Source organism: Ptiloglossa arizonensis, chromosome 13 (assembly GCF_051014685.1).
Source record: "Ptiloglossa arizonensis isolate GNS036 chromosome 13, iyPtiAriz1_principal, whole genome shotgun sequence".
NCBI lineage: Eukaryota > Metazoa > Arthropoda > Insecta > Hymenoptera > Colletidae > Ptiloglossa > Ptiloglossa arizonensis.
This window is the reverse complement of record NC_135060.1, coordinates 13,206,824-13,224,574: the sequence shown is the minus strand read 5'-3', so window position 1 is coordinate 13,224,574 and position 17,751 is coordinate 13,206,824. Positions and strand designations below refer to the sequence as shown.

Sequence of the window (17,751 nt, the reverse complement as noted above, 5' to 3'; positions counted from 1 at the left end):
GAATTTTTCATATTTTATCCTTCTAGGGCTATTCTCGTCACCTACCCGAACGTTTATACAAAAATTAGAAACATTTGGTACAGAAGTTCTCGCTTTCGAACGACAAAATGGAGATTGTCGATTCACTTGAAAGCGGGGTGAGTGAGGATTTTAAGCGAGACTAGCATCACGCGCGGCAGAAAATTCGATCATGGGTGTATCATCATTATCGTTTAGGATTGTTGCACGGTAGTCCGACTAGATAGTCCGAAATATACAAGAAAAATCAAATTTTCAAACTATAGTCTATCGCTTATCCATCGATCGTACAAGTTTTGCTTTTTTTGAAGCAGGTTGTAAAGTATAATAATATTATTTTTAATCGATTAACATTTAATAACGGAACAATTAAGAAGTAATATTAAATACGTTTTAAAATACTTTTAGAAACCTTCTTTCGACACGAGGTGCTAGTTCAACCGCAACGATTATTCTAAATTTCCGATTAAAAGTTTTATAAAGTGAAAAACGACGTAGAGATGGTGTAACGATTTTTGATCGTGTTTTCTGAGTTTTGTACCACTTTGCACTGGTCACAAGAGTCAACCGGTTCGAGTTAAATAAACACTAAACGGTAAAAACAGAAAAATTATCGTTCGAAAGTGGAAATTACCGTATACAATTGGTGTATATATTATTTCGCAATATTTCTAATAACATTTAGCAATAAAAATTCACAAGCATTCGGGTTTATTCCAATAGGGTTAGGGTTGTCTCGTGGTGAACGTTTTCACCCTTCTGCACTTGGATTCTAAGCGTAGTCTTTGGTCAGGTTTTATCGACCGATGTAATTTTATTCGAAAAGTATACGCAACGTGTACGCGGAAATATATACTTGGAGTTAATATTCGGTACCAACATTTTCAATCGTATCTCGCCATTTATGTAGTTATTTCCACTAATTTTGGCATCCCGACGATTAGTTTCTTTTACAACTTCTCGATCGATACCGTTCCATCTGTCTCGTAAAATATTCCAAAGTTTCGTATACGATGAACGTTTCCTTTTCAATGTTCCAAATACGTTTTTAATTATTTCAAACATTTTAAAACGATTTCAGTAATTTTTATTTCTAAAATAAAAATCCCCCAAAACGAATAAGTGTTCTACGATTCTTGATCGGAGGTGTACATTAACATTTGTAAGTTCGATACGTTTAGCAATTTCCTGTCCATAACTAAAATTTCTTACAACGAGTGGCCTATGACTCTCTATCGGGATTGTACATTAACGTTTCAAAATAAGTTTAGCAATTTACTCTCCATAATCAAAATTCCTCGCGTGTAAGTGTCCCACGATTCTAGATCGAGTGTGTACATTACCATCAGGTTCGTCTAGCTCGAAGAAAGCGTTGTCATCGTTCTTTCGAACGCAACGTCCACCAGTGGACACCGACGACCCTCGCGACACCCACATATTGATCTTCACACGCCACTGAACGCGTTAGTTTCTTTCCCTTGGATCCTTCACGGAGGGAGTCGGTCCGATAATTGCTATAATTTTTTGGCCCTCGCGAGCGACAGGGCCCTCCAGCATCCCTGGGAGTCGCTTCGACGAAAAAGTGGCAACGTGATACGGGAGAGAGGACACGGCAACAATAGGGAGCTACCTGTTAATTACGTACAGTTAGGAAGACATTATCTGCCTTCTGCGTTACATACAGTCGCGAGATTTCGACTGGAAGAGTCTGTATGAAGTATTAGAAGGGATGAGAGCGGCGGAAAGACAATGCAGTGGATACGAACTAATTGCCGGATTCTCCTGCCGTCTAGTGGACCGGGAAGATTAACTGCACGCCCGCCCTCTTCTACGCCCACACTCCTATTTTCTCTGTTGCTCTGCGCGCGTTGGAAGCACCTCTCGGCCCCGAATCGGTCGGTATATATAAATTAGTCGAGTTTACTCGCTTTAACGCGCGTTACTTTCTCGTGATGGGCTCGATAGATTTGTTGTTCGAATCTTTGAACCGGTTCCGTGCGTACCGGATACGTCGGTGTAGAACGATCTCCACCGTATCGAATCGTTTCCATAAGTCATCGCGTATTTAACTGTGCAACTTTTTAACTGGATACGAGCACGCGTCGACGCAGTCCTCTGTGGAACGACGCGAATTTGAAAGAAACGGTTAGTTATGTATCATTTTCATAATTTTTTAATCTCAATGCGTTTCGCCGTTCGATCGTATTCTCGAGGCAATTGGATGAAAAATGTTCCGAACACGTGCAGCGTGTGCTTTTAATCGCGTACAATACGTTTAATTAATTTCGATTTTATAATGCTACGAGAGAACTAAGGAAATAGAGGAATATGCGGTCCAATCTGTCGCGATAGCTTGTATTATGGAAAAAGTATATATTGCGGGGACTCGACGGGTCGAAACAGACCCGAGGAATGCATCGGGGTTAACTACGCGATATTTCAGTTCAGTAGGAAATACGCGTAAATATTGTCCCATTGATTGGAATCTTACGTTTATCGTTGCTTTATATTCGATCTCTTACTTCGAAGCGAACTCGAACAAGACGATTAATGTTTTCCGGTTGAAAACGAGACCAAGGAAAATTCGTATTAGCGCAAATTCGGTTTTTCGAATTTGATCACGCAAAACGTGCTGTATCAGGTTGCCACGAATAACGGCAAAATTAATGGCGAGCTGAAAGGAATATACGTAACTTAAACGTACGAACGATAGAACGAACACGGTAGAATATAAAACAAAACGGTACCTGGTCAGACAGGTACAACAGTTCTGAAAAGGTTAACGCATTTTATTCTACGTAATTTCAAATAAGTAGAAAATATTCGCGGAGAACTATCGCACGTATTTATCTATACGTTAAGAACTCGATGCAACAAAAATGGAGTTTCCGTGGTCTTGTATCGCTCCTTGTATTCATTAATGTCGGTAGATACGATCTGTCCTTCGCTAAGGTCAAGCGAGAGTGTAATCCGGAGTTAACAAAATTGCGAAGGATTGTTACGTATATTCGTCTTTAATTTAAGAACTCGTTCGATGCGATGAAAAATTCTAGTTTCTTCGAGTATCTCGTGTATTCCTCGATGTCGATACGTACGGTGTACCCTTCGCTACGGTTAAACGAGATCGTTATCGTAACCTTTGGATGCTTCGATAATCGTTCCTAAGAAATTCCACGCAATCGGTTGTGCACGCCCACTGTACAACAGAAGAAATCAACGCGAAAGAAGCGAACTTTTGTTAGAAAAATGATCAAACTCGCCCCGATCCAACGGGTATTGTTAAAAGAATTTGCAGAAATCACCCCGATAGCCGATCCTATCCGTTGCTAACCGTGGTCATCGGAATCGCCTCGAGATTTACGAGTACGCGTAAAACTCTCCAGACGCCTTGAAACCCGGGGAAGACCGATCCGTGCTAAAACGAAAAGAATAAACGCGGTCGGTGTTCGCAATAGCATAGACCGGGGGTTACTGCGGCCCAACACCGCAAAGGGCTACCTTGTTAAATGCTGCAGGCTAAAACGACTTACGCCCGTTTAATCTTGAACGCGAATTCTGCGGTATCTCGCAAGGGGTTGTAATTCAGCGCGGCGCTCGTTCTCCAGTCCCGGCCGAGGCCAGCTCGGGCTTCTCCGGGCATAAAGGATGAAATGAAGCCGAAATACCACGCCTCGTCCCCTCGCCTATTCTCCGACATCGTCACCGACCGGGCCGGAACCAGCGACGCTGCGAGATCGCGCGGCGTATCTCCGTCGCCCCGCCATTCCCACTACCGCCTTAACCTCGAGTACCGCAAATTCTACCACCCTTTATCCTACCCTTTTCACCTTCTCGGGGGCCGATCCTCGGGCACGCCGGCCCGCAAACCGGCAAAGAATTCACCCCGTTATTGAATCAATATTGCGCAAACCTATCAACGGCACGCTCCTCTTTTTCGCTTCGTCATACTCCCCCGCGGGTGGGTTCTCTCTTCCTCCCTTCGTCGCGTGTCTTTCTCTCTCTCACATTGTGTACGCGCATATGTGTGTGTGTTTTTTCTTTTTTTTTGTTCTCTCTCTCTCTCCGTCCCCAACCTAGGTTTTGTTTTGTCCCCCTTTTCACTCCTTCCCTGGCGCGTTCGTGCTCCTGTCGGCGTCTATGGAGCCCCGATATGACGCCGGTGAAAAGTATTGTCTACTCGTCGAGCCATCGATCCGCGTGTAAATATTGAACGCGGCGGAAGATTCGCGGGCAAGTGGGAAAAACGCGCGCGGCGACGATGGACGAGAAGAAAGGACGGGATTGTCCTCGTTACGGGAAACTCGTCCGTGTAGTCTTTCGAATGCAGATGGATTTAATGCGGCGGCGCTTCGCTCCGAACCCCCGGCGAACCGGATGAGAGGACACTTAGGATCAATTAAAGGAAATCTCTTTGGCGACGCCGGGACGTTTCTTCCTTTTTCTTTTTCCTTTTCTTTTCTTTCCTTTTTTTTTTTCCCCTTCCTTTTTATCGATTTTTTAAAAACCGACGAGATCGCTGGAAACACTCCGCCGGTTACTCCTTTCCGAGTGTTCTCTTCTCCAATTCCCCCCACTGCCCCTTTTCTCTTAGCCTGGCGTCGGTATCTTTCGCGCAAGGACGACTCGCGGGGAGGGGTGGACAGAGAGTCATTTTTAACTGTCATCCGAGTCGAACGACGAAACGCGAGGTCGAAGCGATTAATCATTTTCGTTTCCGTGAGAATCTATTTGCATCGATAAAATCTTCGTCCCGGAAGTGATTACCCGTTTTTGGAGACCTCGCCTCGCTGTCTCGGAACGAAATCGGAAGATTCGCACAGCATTATTACCGAACGTCTTTACGCGCTCGTGGAATGCGAGGAGGAATCTAAGCGAAGATAATATACGACCCGAATGGGTATACGTAGGTAAGAGGCGAGCTGCGGTAAAAAGTACTGTACAGTACCTAACCTGAATCAGCAATGAAACGTAACGTATAGAGGAGGACGATGCGATCGTCTTTGTTTTCGAGTTGAATCGCTTTCGCGTCGAGCTTTTCGAAACTATTTTTACGGAGAACTGGACTCGGAAACTGACTTTACTTTTTACTCGTAAATGGTTCGGAGCGTTGTTTCTCGACTCGAAGAAATCGGTCGACGGTAAGGTATTTTGATAAACCTTTCAGCGTATAGTCAAGAAACAATACAGTCGATGGTATTTCACTTTTGCGTTTATTCGAAATTTGAATAGTGGAGAACATTGTACTCTACTCGCGAAATATATTACGCATCATCGATTTGAAAATGTATGCATCGAGCATTTGTACAGATACGCACTTGTGTTCCATTTGCGTCGAGGTTCGAGAGAAATTGTTCATCGATATTGATATTTATTTCGATGCGATATCGATTGAAAACGTTAATTCGAAAACTATTACTACCGTACCGCGGTACATTTTTAATTACAAAACGATCAAGAACATTGTTTTCTGTTTCAGGTACGTAATTTAAACGGATTTCCAATGCCCTTGCTGTTTATCGATCGGCGCGTGAGTAGATAGAAATTATTAATCGAGTAAAACGATACGCGCGTAGAAGCGTATTTCTTATTTGCTCGCGGTGACACGTGAACGATGAAATCGTATACAATATTATAAATTGGTGTCGAGGGCAATAAAACCGATAACGAGATTGCGACTTCCTCAATTTTTTCGACTTTTACGTTTCAAGCGAGAACAAAATTTTCCATCGTACAATCTGCAAACGATTGCGAACCGTACCGATCGATCAGATATACCGATCTTTTCAAATTTTTCGTACAATACTATCGTTTCCTTCGAGTTAGTATTTTCTCTTTCTCGTAAATGGTTCTTCGTATTTTCGCCTCTTTTGCAAATCGTTTCTCGGATTTTTGTCTCGTTTGTAAATCGTTCCTCGAATTTTCGTCTCTTTTGTAAATTGTTCCTCGTACGTTTCATTCTTATTTACAACTTTGCGTCTATTCTTTGAGTGTGTTGAAAACGTTTTCCACGCGAGTTCGAAATATTCGGCTGGAACAACGAACGAAATCTTCTCTATGAAATTGAATCTTACCGCTCCGAGTACCAACGAGCGTACAAGCCTTTGCCGAAACGAATCGCAATTAAAGTTCCTTTATCGTTAAGTTCCAACGTTTCGGCGAGAATTTGAATGTTGTCGCGTTGTCTTCCCTTTGCTTTAAATTAACGAAGTAGGGGCACACCTTGCACCCGTGTCGCCTCTGATGCGATCCCCGGAGATGTCGAAGATACAGTGCATTGTGTTAAATTCATGTTTACGGTACAACTGCAGTATATTGACAGTGAATTGTAAACCGTAGTACAGCGTTTAAATTACGGTACAATGCCTCGCTTCGAATTCTCGTTGGAACTACGTCTTTCTACGTCGTTTGCAATCCGAGCGGAATATTCTTCTTAACGTTATTAAACCTTTTTATAGCGCACACGTGAAAATATGCGCGCGAAAATACGTGTTCCAGTAATATTCTATCCTCGTAGTTTGCGCGCGTAAGAAGCAGTCGGAAATGGTGTCGTAGTCTATAATATTTATCGTTTCGGAAAACGCAGGTCGAATTTGCGAATCAATTTAACAAATTCCGCTTCAAACGCGACGTTATTAATCGTTCGAACGATCTCCGATTACTCGATAGTTTATCACCGCATAATCGATTCGAACCGATCGTTCGAATGTTCAATACTATGGCGTATCGATTCGAATCTGTCGGATAACCTTACCGATGAAAACAAGTACAATTTGTCTCGCAGTGTATTATTTATCCCGCGCGATAACGTATTTTGCAAAGGTGGTGTTGCGATCTTGGTGTCTACTGTTTGTACGTGGCTCGTTGAATACGATACGACTCGAGAGATTCGAATAAATTCGGGACGAAACGAGGTAGTGTTTCCCTTTGTATCTTTACGAATTGAGAATCGATTAGAAAAACACGAACAATTTCTGTATCGTGTTATTCGCGCGAATCTTCGTCTAAATCGAATCGAAAATTCCGGGAGCTCTGGAACTTCTTCCCCGTGAAATTCACCGAACGACGTTTCGCTGACGGAGACGCGTTCATTTCCGAAAATTACGGGGTGCAGTGTTACAATGGAACGTGGTCCAGGACGCGTTACGTGTTTGCGTAGCGAAGCGGCCCGAAGAGCAGCGGTCGATTGGAAAAAAATCGTGCGTGAACGATTCGAGCGGCTCATTCGGTACGGGAAAGTTGATTTTTCGCTCGACCCGCGAACATCCAACCCTCCCCAATACCAACATCGTCCTTTTTCCCTCCCACCGTCTCTCTCTATCTCTCTCTTTCCTTCGCTACCCTTTCCACTGTTGATTTTTTTCAACCGACGCACAATTTGCCGGCGTTTCACCGCATGCGCGCACACAGGCCACCGCGCGTCATTATAAAACCGGCTTCTGTTTATCTTTCGCGCATTTTGCGTCGGTATGTTTCATAGTTTGACTTTTATTTCCCGCCTTCTGATTACGAATTACATCCTCCCCCTGTGTTTGTACTCGCCACCGCGGTGCAAACAGTCGCCTCGTTCTCGTGTTTTCCTTTTCTTTCGAAAATTCCCAATACGTTGCATTTTCCCGCGACTATTGATCTTCGATTTGTTTGTTCGCCGGTTAGATGGTATCGGTACGTGTGATTCTTTGTACAGCGTCGTCTCGACTCGTAGAACTCGATACGAGTCGATGGAAACTATTCAAAGTTATCGTCGAGCACCGGTCGTCGTTGGCGTTCGCAAACCTGCGAAAAATAAGAAAGAAAATCCGATGCGAAACATTAAACAGATCGTGTAAAAAGTACGCAAGGATTAAGACTGTTATATTTTTTATTGTATTTTTACGAGAGCGTCGACGAATTGGTAAACTTTTTCCCGATGAAAAGAAATTCGAATACCGACTACGTCCGAACTGCGTCTTCGATCGTTTCTAATCGGACACATTTTTGAAAAACGTTCAATTTCGTTCGATCGAAAACGAATAAGGTCCGTACGAGCTCGTGTTTCGACTAATTTTCACCGGGAAAACATCACCGATACGTTGGTAACGCCAAGATACGACGATAAATAAAAAAAAGATGTTAATTTTCATCGATGGATGGAATTTTATCGCTCTCGTCCGTGTTTCGTTGCATTTGCATTACAAATATTGTATCGAGGATGATTCGGTCGCTCGAATCGGGTGTAAAATACGTTGCTTGAAAATAGAAATTACCGTAGGTGCAACTCGATCCCGATGATCGATCGGTACCGACGACGTCACTTGCAACACCGCAGTGGCGCCGCGCGATTCGTTTTATCGTTCCGTTCAATTCGCGTGGAATTTGAAGACGGTCCAAAGACAACTTGGAGGCTCGTGAAACGTTACGTTGCGCGACGCGTCTATTGATCTCCCTCGCGTTTCAATGCGGAAAAAGCACTTTTTTTCCCCGGGCATTGTTCGCAGCCCGCGTTTTGTTCCGTGCTTTTCCATTAGGCTCGCTGTTGCGACCACAGCCGCGAACGATATCTCGATGAACGATGATCTCTGTTTTCCACTTCTCCCTTCTCTCTCTCTCTTTTTTTTCCCTCCCTTCTCTCTGTTCCTCGTTGCGTCGCGCACCATATCACGCCTGATCGGCTACTGTTTGATCAATTGGTCATGTTATTTCTATTAAAAGTAAGCGCGAGCGACAGAAAGCCGGCGTGGTACATCGATTCGAGAGAGTGCCGCGCCGCGAGAGCCGTCGTCGTTGCATTGAAATTACTCTTTTTTTCCCTCTCTTTCTCTCTCTCGCTCTCGCTCTTTTTTTTTATTCTCTGTTTTGTTCGCGCATCCACGCTCCACGGTCCGTCCGATCCGGGTGAATTTGTATTTTCCATTCAGTCGATCGTATTACACGCGGGAACATAGAGCGTGACGCCGCCGGTTGTAGATGGGGAATTACTGTAATGGCATTTTGCTCGGCGATCCATTACAATTATCGCGGGAAAAACAGTCGCGATCGAACGGAATTTTTGCGACGGTCTCACGGGAGGGAGCTACTGATATCGTTAATTGCCCGGTAAATCCCCATTTCATTTTATTCAGCCTGGAAATCGCGCGCTAGAAAACAGCAAGGACCGCGCTCGCGATCGTTGTCGAGCGTGTTTTCGAACTAGGAGCTTCCTTCGCGGAAAAATCCATGTTTCGAGGGATTCGTTGGGTGCAACGATTGACGAAATAGCTCCTCGTTTTTCAACTCGTAACCAAATTTACTCCGCTCTATCGAAAAACGTACTTTCAAATATGGTCTTTGGAATACCGTTAGATGCACTTTTGCCAGCGATACGCGTTGAACAATTGCAGCTATCGAATATTATAATTTTACGGTTCTCATGGGCTGTGATTCTGTGCTTTATTTTTCTTCCTTCGATTTTTTTACCTTCATCGTTCACTTCCAGTCTTCGGTACAAGTAACCGACTCGAGCGGAAAATCCCGAGAGAGAGAGAGCAATAAAATTATGCACGATTCAATTTCAATTGTTGGTGAAAATCAAAATGCGTGTATTCGTCGTTGTATTCTAATCGCGCGTTTAACAAAATCGTCGGATGTAAAATTTAACGAACAGAAGAATAAAATGTCCCTTTGATATTTCGAAAACGACTGCGCAAGAACTCGTTAAGTTCTGCCCATCTTTGTTTATCGATACGCTCGATGGAACATTGGTAAAGCATAAATCATTAACGCGGGTAACGATATCTCCGCGAGAATATTATTAACGACCTGTCGTAGCGTTCAAATACGCCCTTATTCGGTCTACTTCCAATCGAACGAAAAATTTCTTTAAAATAATACTATAATAACGTATAATTAAAAACACGCGTTAATTCGAAGCAACACGTATTTACGAAAGTCGTTACGCATAATCGATAACGGTCGAAATCGGGTCGTGTTTGAATTAATTTTGATCGGCGAGACCTCACCGAGGATCGATAATACTCTCGAAAATATACCGCGCGTAATATCGACATTTCCAATCGTCGGTAGACATTCTACGAACGCTTTTCTCTTTAAACGATTCACGGTCTGGTCGTGTCTCGGGTTAAAAATCGTTACCGATCCCACTTTCGAGCGACGTTCTCGAAGTTGTCACTCGAAGATGGAAATTACTGTACCCTCGTTCCGTACCGAAACACCCGGACACGGCACTTATTAAACTCCGTTCCACGCGTTTGGAAGGTAAAGAAGGGCTCCTTAACGCAGTTGGGAAGGACAAGGCGACACGAGCCCGAAATGAAGTTTAAAAAAAAGGGGACTCGCGGAGGAGAATTTCCTCTTCCTTTGTTCCGTCGAGGACCGAAGCACGCGTGTTCTACGTGACTCTTGGCGTCTTCGTGGAGGAGAAAATTCGTCTTTCTCGGGGTGAGATGTTCGTCTTGGTCGTGGACGAGTCGAGCGGGTAATTAAATTCGTGCAATTTAAATTCGCGCGTTGACGGCGTGTTTTATCGAGCGGCGTCCTCGAACCGGTCGTTTTAATGGCCGCAGAAATTACTCGTTATAATTTCGACACGGTAGCGTTAATCAGTGGCGGAAGTTCGAACCGCGCGACCAGTTTCAACGTTCTTATTTCTTCTGGAAACTCGAACGAAGACGGTTGTTAAAATTCTCCGAGAACTTTGGTCGGAGAATCGGTTGGCGCGTTACACGCCAATGCGTACCTTTGTCGAAGATTGAACCACGTTCCGGCTGCAATACTACGTGACTTTGTTCGTCTATACATCGACGCCTTGTTTCGTTTCTATATACGTATCGAACGAAAGTTTTCTTGGACGCATCGGTACAAACGGAGTACTCTCTTTTTATTAAAAATGAACATCCACTTTTGCCACTCGTGTAACGTTTCGTTTGAAAATTTAATTTTCGCGTAAAATATCCAAGAGCGTTTCTTAATAGGTAGTCGAACGTTCAAAGGGCGAAGAAAAAATCGGGAGACGCGCGTTTAGTTTGTTTTCTATTTGGAATTTTCACCGTGTTGCATCGATTACGATGTCGGGGGTAATTAGAGGACCACTTACTTTGTAATTGACTTTATACGGACCAGTTAGGTATTTAATGACTCGAACGTTTCAGCGTGTAAAATAAATAAAATTGAAGAACTTTATTGTACCAAATACGCGATATTTTTCCAGATATTTCTTTTATTTCACTATATATTATAAATTTTAACGCGAATTATAAATTTTCAAGCGGGCTATTTTTACACGTAACAATAAATCGGTTTAGCCTTACTAGAAAATATTGCAACAATGTCGCGTAGAGAGTAATTCAAACGCGAGGAATTTTGTTCTTTTAGTGAAAAATCCATCGCTTCGTTGGCGATGATCCTGTAGTGATACAGTTTATCGAATTTACGGTACGACTGTACAATAATTTATTCCGTACATTAACGCATTAATTTACATTTACTTTTAATACGAAACGATCTTTGCTGTTGAAACGTAAATTATTGCGCAACGTCTCCGATAAATTATCGCATTAACGATCCCACTGAGAAAATAGAGTAAACAGCATTGTTACGAGATTGATTGCAGCAAAATCTTAATTATCGACAAATACAGCATCTAGAAGTGTCATAGGAAAATGATTAAAAAAAAAATCAGTCCCTCGCTTCCGTTTATTCGTCGCTGTCTCGCGTTCCGGCGATGTTAATACTACAAACAATAGTTGCATGGCAATTACGCCAACTCGAGCGTTTACATTTTAAGTAAACAGATGTTATATAAACTATACGTTTATCTCTGAATTTCAAGCGATGATCATAGATTAATCAGACTTAGCACGAAATTTCGAGGTAAATAACAATAGAGAGAGCTTAATTCTAATTCCTTGTTTGCGAAAGCAATCACCGGAACGCACAGAAGTTTATAACTCGAAACAAAGTCAACGAGTCGTCGACAAACAATACTCTTGCGCTTATTCGGTACATCTTCGACATCGAACAAATATTAACGAAGAATATTAGAACAGGCATAACGTTCGATCTACGATCAATTCTTTGTATATTTTTTCATTTAGTATTTATTTATCGTCTTTGTTTCACCGTGCAAGGTGTACAAGATTATGGCGCGGCGGTATAGTCGGGATTCGGCAACAGCTGTTTCATAACCTAACCCCGACCCTAGCGTATAAACCTTATACGTCTAACTTAACTTAATTTAACTTAAAATAAAACGACCACGGGGAAATAACAATCACGCTCGAGAGTGTGACTCATAGAAATTCTTGAGCCGAACGAAGAATCTTTCCTAACGTACCGAAGAAACTCTCACCCTTTGTTTGCGAATTTATCCCAACGTACCCTCTGTGTGGACGGAGCAGCGTTCCTTGATTTGTGTGATTACTCTTGATTGGATGACTCTTTGGATCACTTTTCGGGGACGTTGACGAAGGAGGCTTCGAAAGGGGACGATATCGTTACGCGAGTACTTCTAGGTAACGATGAGAATGATACCTAATCGATATCAGCTTCCAAATTACCTATAATCCAATAAACCGTAGGTAACGAACAGAATCGAAACCAGTTCGATATTAGACCGTACTTGTTCCAAAATAAAGACTCTGTGTCATCGAAAAATTATTTTATTCGATTACGTTGCACACCATTGGCATCTATGGTTCTTTCCTAACGCGATACCGAAAGATGTACTTTATTTTCCTTAATTTCTTCGACCGATCATCGTAGAATCCGCTCCAAGTATTACGACGGGAAACCTTTTTCGAAAAGTGCAAAATTTTCTCAAATATTTATTCACCTTCCAAAAGTACCTACGTACGCGAAACTACAAATCCGTCGAATTCCGTGCAAAAATTACAATCGCGTGAAAGTCGCTCCGCCGTTAACGGCAAAGTAACGATCGAATCGTTCGAAATTAGACTTGGCGCAATGGACCGTAACTTTTGTCCAAATGGAAATTCGTTCGTGAAATTCGGTAGATTCGTGGCCCGATACGTGTACGTTTGGCCCAATGGATTTCAACGCCTTCGATAAAATGAAATACCTGTCTTGGAAAAAAAAAAAAAAAATTCCAAACGCCGCCTCATTTTTCAGGGCTGTCGCCGTTAACCCTTTCAGGACCGGGACCCCTCTTTCGCGTTGCTCGCGGTCCAACACGTGACGCTATTTATCACGTATGTATTTGTACACGTGTGCAGGAATTCACGGACACGCGAGAACTTGAGCGTTTCTCCTCCAAGAGCCGCACGGTCGGCCATTGTTCGATAACTTGGAATAAATCTTCGTCGGTGCAGTTATCCGGATGGAGTTCGGCAACGATCGAACACGTTCGTTAATACCCTGCTTGAAAACCGTCTGAACGCAAAAATGTAAAGCACGCGACGGAGGGTTTTCATTTCCACGAGTCAGACGGTGGGTACCGGTTGCGTTAACATTCCTCGGCAAGTTTCGACGAAGAAACGTGGTCGTGTGGCGAGCAACGACAACGACGACGACGACGACGACGTCGACGACGATGTTGTTCGCGCGCGACGCGTTGTTCGTGAGTGAGAATTGAAGCACGTTTCGGCTGCAGCGTTACGTGACGAGCTGGCGCTGCCTGTGCTCGCATACACGACGAAATAGGAGACGCGAGGTACAAATCAACCGAAACGTATTCATATTTCACGTGTCTCGGCCTTCCTGGAGAGTTCGCTACTTCGTTCCCCTCCCCCATACTGTTCGAACTAACTTTTTCATTCCCCCCTCTATCCGCGAATCTAATAAACCAGCGTGTAAAACTCCTTACATCGCGGCACGTGCGCCGCGTGACGCGCGTTTTCATCGGAAATGTTGTTTTTCTTTTTTTCTTACGCGTGAAAACGCGAAATGCGCGAATACGGCTTCCCTTTGCTTTTATTTCGCGTTTATAGCCGCGGTTACAATATTCCCGAACTTTCGCGAGACACTCGTCATCTTGATCCGCGAGATCGTCTTTGTTAACCTTCGAGTATCTTGCGACGATACGTGGACAAATGTTTCGTATCCCGGTGGATAAGCTACTTACCAAGCGGAAGGAGTGTGGGAAGGTTATTGGGCGGGGCGATCTTTCTTGACTCCGCCTCCCGGCGGAGTGGGGGGAGGGCGTAACGGGTGTACCGCTAGAGCGCGAGAAGTTGACCGCTGTCCTGCAAGTCACAATCACAGGGAAGAGGGAACGTTGGAATAATGCCGGATAGTTCGTGACGTCATCGGTATTTGGATCGCGAGGAGTGGAGTGGTAAGGAGAGCTTTAACAACGGCGTCTTGGCGCCCCGTTCGACGCGACGCCATTTTTCATACAGGATTCGGATACACGTGTACATAGTAACGGGAATGAAGGAGGAAAGAAAATTTATTACGTATAAATCAATATCGCATATAATTCGATTCATTTTTAGCTTCCTTGTTTCTCCTTGGTACGTTTCTAGAACGTCAAGAAAGACACGATTATGGCACGTGTACGATACGTTTGCATCAGTTGTTAAGGAGCTTCCACCATCTGGAAACCCGAACTAACTCGAAGTAACTCGAATACCGGTGATGTCACGATTTTACCGGCAGCATCGCAACACCGATCGTGACGCGACTGCTGTGCTCTTACGCAGATACATTGTCACTATTGGCCAAGTTGTATACCTGTACAAGTCCACAATGCGACGAGGAACGCGAACAAAACTAAATACGACAAACCAAGATGTAAAATGTATCCGAGATGCGTTCGCGAACTCTATCGTTGCATCTCGTTTTATCGTGTTCCGTTTCGTTCGCATTCTTCGTCACGTGGTGAGCTTCTCGTGTCATCTCCTGTGACGTTTTAGCTCTTAGGACAGAGGTCAACTTCTCGCACGTCTACGATACTTCTTCGCTAAGGACGCGATACCGATGCAATAGGCATATAGCGATAGGACCAGTCGTTACTTCCCCCACTCTGTCGGGAGGTAGGCGGAGCCAGTGAAGCTCGACCTATCTAGCTGCTTCCCCCGCTCCTTCGGGTTCGAATTTAACTCCGAATTTATTTTCTCTTATAATATCTCTCGCGATATCTAGTTTAAATTTTTAACGTATTTTAACCGCGATTGCCACGATTGCTGAAAAACTTTTGCAAATTGACGTTTCTTATTCCGTAGATTCGGTCGAAAATGTCGACAATTTTTCGTCCATAAATGTCATCGGTTAACAAGTCATTCGTCTCTATTATTTACGATGTTTCAAATTCGCTAACATTACTTTTTAAATACTTTGGTATTCCAAATTACCGTATTACTAGAATAGTGTTCGAGCGGCACTCGATATTATTATTTTCATTCTTTTTATTTCGCAAGTTTTCCAACTTCTCCTTATTTATGCGATCTTCTTAAACAGCTCGACAAATATCGCGGTACATTTTCTTTCCATTATTTCTCCGATCTAATATCAAAGCACCGTCATAGTTTCACCGTAAGCTTCGTTCATAACGAAGCACATGAATTTGAAATAATTGGAATTCACTCGGATCTCGTATTCTCCGTTTATTTCCTCGCGAGGAACTTTATCTCGTGCCGTGTCGACTGTGAATTTAATAAACTAACTTGAAACTCTTTATGCCGCTGCACGCATACTTCTCGTCACTCTTTGTGGAAACTTTTTGCGCGTCGACGTGGAACACGCGAAATTACCGTCGTTTTTTCTCACCTGCCTTGCATTATTGCGATTCTTAAACGAATAAAATCGCTTCTGATCGCGAGGACATCGAGGTGCGTCGATGTTCGCGGCGAAATCAAGAACGGTGTAATTTTTTATGCAAAAATAAGTCAGAAACACGGAAACCATGTTTTCCGTACGGAGCTTTGTTTTCGAGAAAATCGCTTTTGAAAAGTAACGCGTGCGATTTGGTACATCTTGACTAACGCGTCACCACTAATGTAACTATTGCTGGTTATTTTTACCTCAGTTGGTGTTTGTAGACAACCATATGTGATTGTTCGTTTCAATCAATTTTAAACAAATGAGGTCGGAATGTAACATCGATAATATTCAGAAATTGACAAATACCAACGCAAGTAGAAATCACGAGTAGTGGTCGGACACGTTGTCCGAGTCGTACTCAATTGCACGCGTACACCAAGGAATTTTGAAAGTCGATTTTCTCGAAAACGAAGCATCGGACGATAAAAGTTTATTCCACGTATTCAACTTGCTTTTACGCTAACTATTATAGTTCGTAACGGCGCGCACCTAAACCGGACCAAATTAACGCGTTCGAGTGAACTTTACGTCGAGCGAGAATCGTTTCCAAGCTGTTGGAATGCTTTTGAAATGTAATACCGGCTACAAAGTTTCGGTGGAAATTCGAAAATCGAGCGAACGCTTCGAGGTATTCGATCGAAAAGAAGGAAATATTTACGCGAAATGAAAAAAGTTCGTGGAACGTGCCGATAGTAAATCATAACCCAGAAACTCGTCTCGCGCGAAACGATTTGACGAAACAAAAGAGGGGCGAACGACAAGAATAGTTATGCCGCGAATAAATTACACCTCGATGCTCGGATTTAAACGCGACGAAATCGACCAAACTTTGCTGCCGCTGGAATTTTATTTTTATCCTCCCGCCGTGATTCTTTTCGAAAAATCACTCAAGAAGCGGTCGCTGAGCGCGTACGCGACGAAAATAAGTACGTACCGATTCGTCGCGCTTTCCTTGGTTCTATTTTTTAAACATCCTCGCGCATTTTTGCGTTCTTGAAAAATGCCTGGCACCGACGACGATCGTTTGTTTATTAATCGTTCGAACGCGTGCTGTAATTGTATACAAATCGTTGTTTATTTTTTCGAAACACGAACGCGTACGTTTGCCAAAATTTCGAACGTCAAGGGCTTGAAAGTTTCGTTACATCGAATCCTAAATATCGTCCTAAAAATGGCATTTTCAATGAAAATCCCTCGATAAACCTCCACTACACGGATCCCTAGATTTGTTTTTTTTCTACTCAACTTAAAATATTACTCGAAAAATGACACTTTAAATGCCCTCGCGATAGATCCGCTTCTCTCGATTCGTTCCTTCTAATCTTTAAAAAATCCTTAAAAAATGACCCTTTAAGCGAAAATATCCCATCGACGAACCCCTTGTCGCACGAACGCGTAAAATTTCTCCCGTTTGTCCCATTGGGTCTTAAATATCGGGCGAAGAATGACGTTTCCAACGAGAACCACCCCTCTTGGCAAACCACCGGTCGTACAGAGACGCATTCGTTCTTGTCAGTCGCGGTCGCTTCTTTTTCACCCCGTGGAACGTGCTCGGGTCGAATCGTGGAACACTACCCCGTATCGAGAACAGGTAATCAACTTGGTCGGATACGGGAAAGAAAGTTCGAGACACGGAGGCTCATTTTTTGTATTACCCTCGATTAGAGCTACCCGACGGTCCTTAAGGAAGCGCGGATAAAGATGGGGGGGCGTTTAAAGTCGACATTCAGTAGACTTACAAACCGCGCTCGGGCCACTTAATCTTCTTTAGTTGCTGATCGACGGCTTCATAATCCTCTCTCGGCTCCGAGTTCTCTCATTTTTTTCTTTTTTTCTTTTTTGGATTTAACACCGGGCGGAACGACTGGTCGATTTATCGGGTGCCTAATAGAAAGGTGATCGAGAAGAGACGGAACGAACGAGGACGAGTCTCCGTTGAGTTCTCGTTCGATCGTCCGGGGACTTTTACCTTTTAAAAAA

General features: G+C 43.4%; 1 protein-coding gene across 16 annotated transcripts in view; it reads left to right on the top strand.

Moving 5' to 3' along the window:
• The window catches only part of LOC143153680 (protein muscleblind), a 648,624-nt gene that overhangs the window by 385,898 nt on the left and 244,975 nt on the right, over positions 1–17,751 (top strand). The window contains exon 4 of one of the 16 annotated variants that reach the window (XM_076325121.1): positions 5,495–5,909. The exons of the other annotated variants lie outside the window; for them this stretch is intronic. Within the exon in view, the coding sequence (XP_076181236.1) occupies positions 5,495–5,557 (63 nt within the window). The 3' untranslated portion in view covers positions 5,558–5,909. Of the gene's footprint in view, positions 1–5,494; positions 5,910–17,751 lie in introns of those variants that run through there. 16 annotated transcript variants of the gene reach the window in all.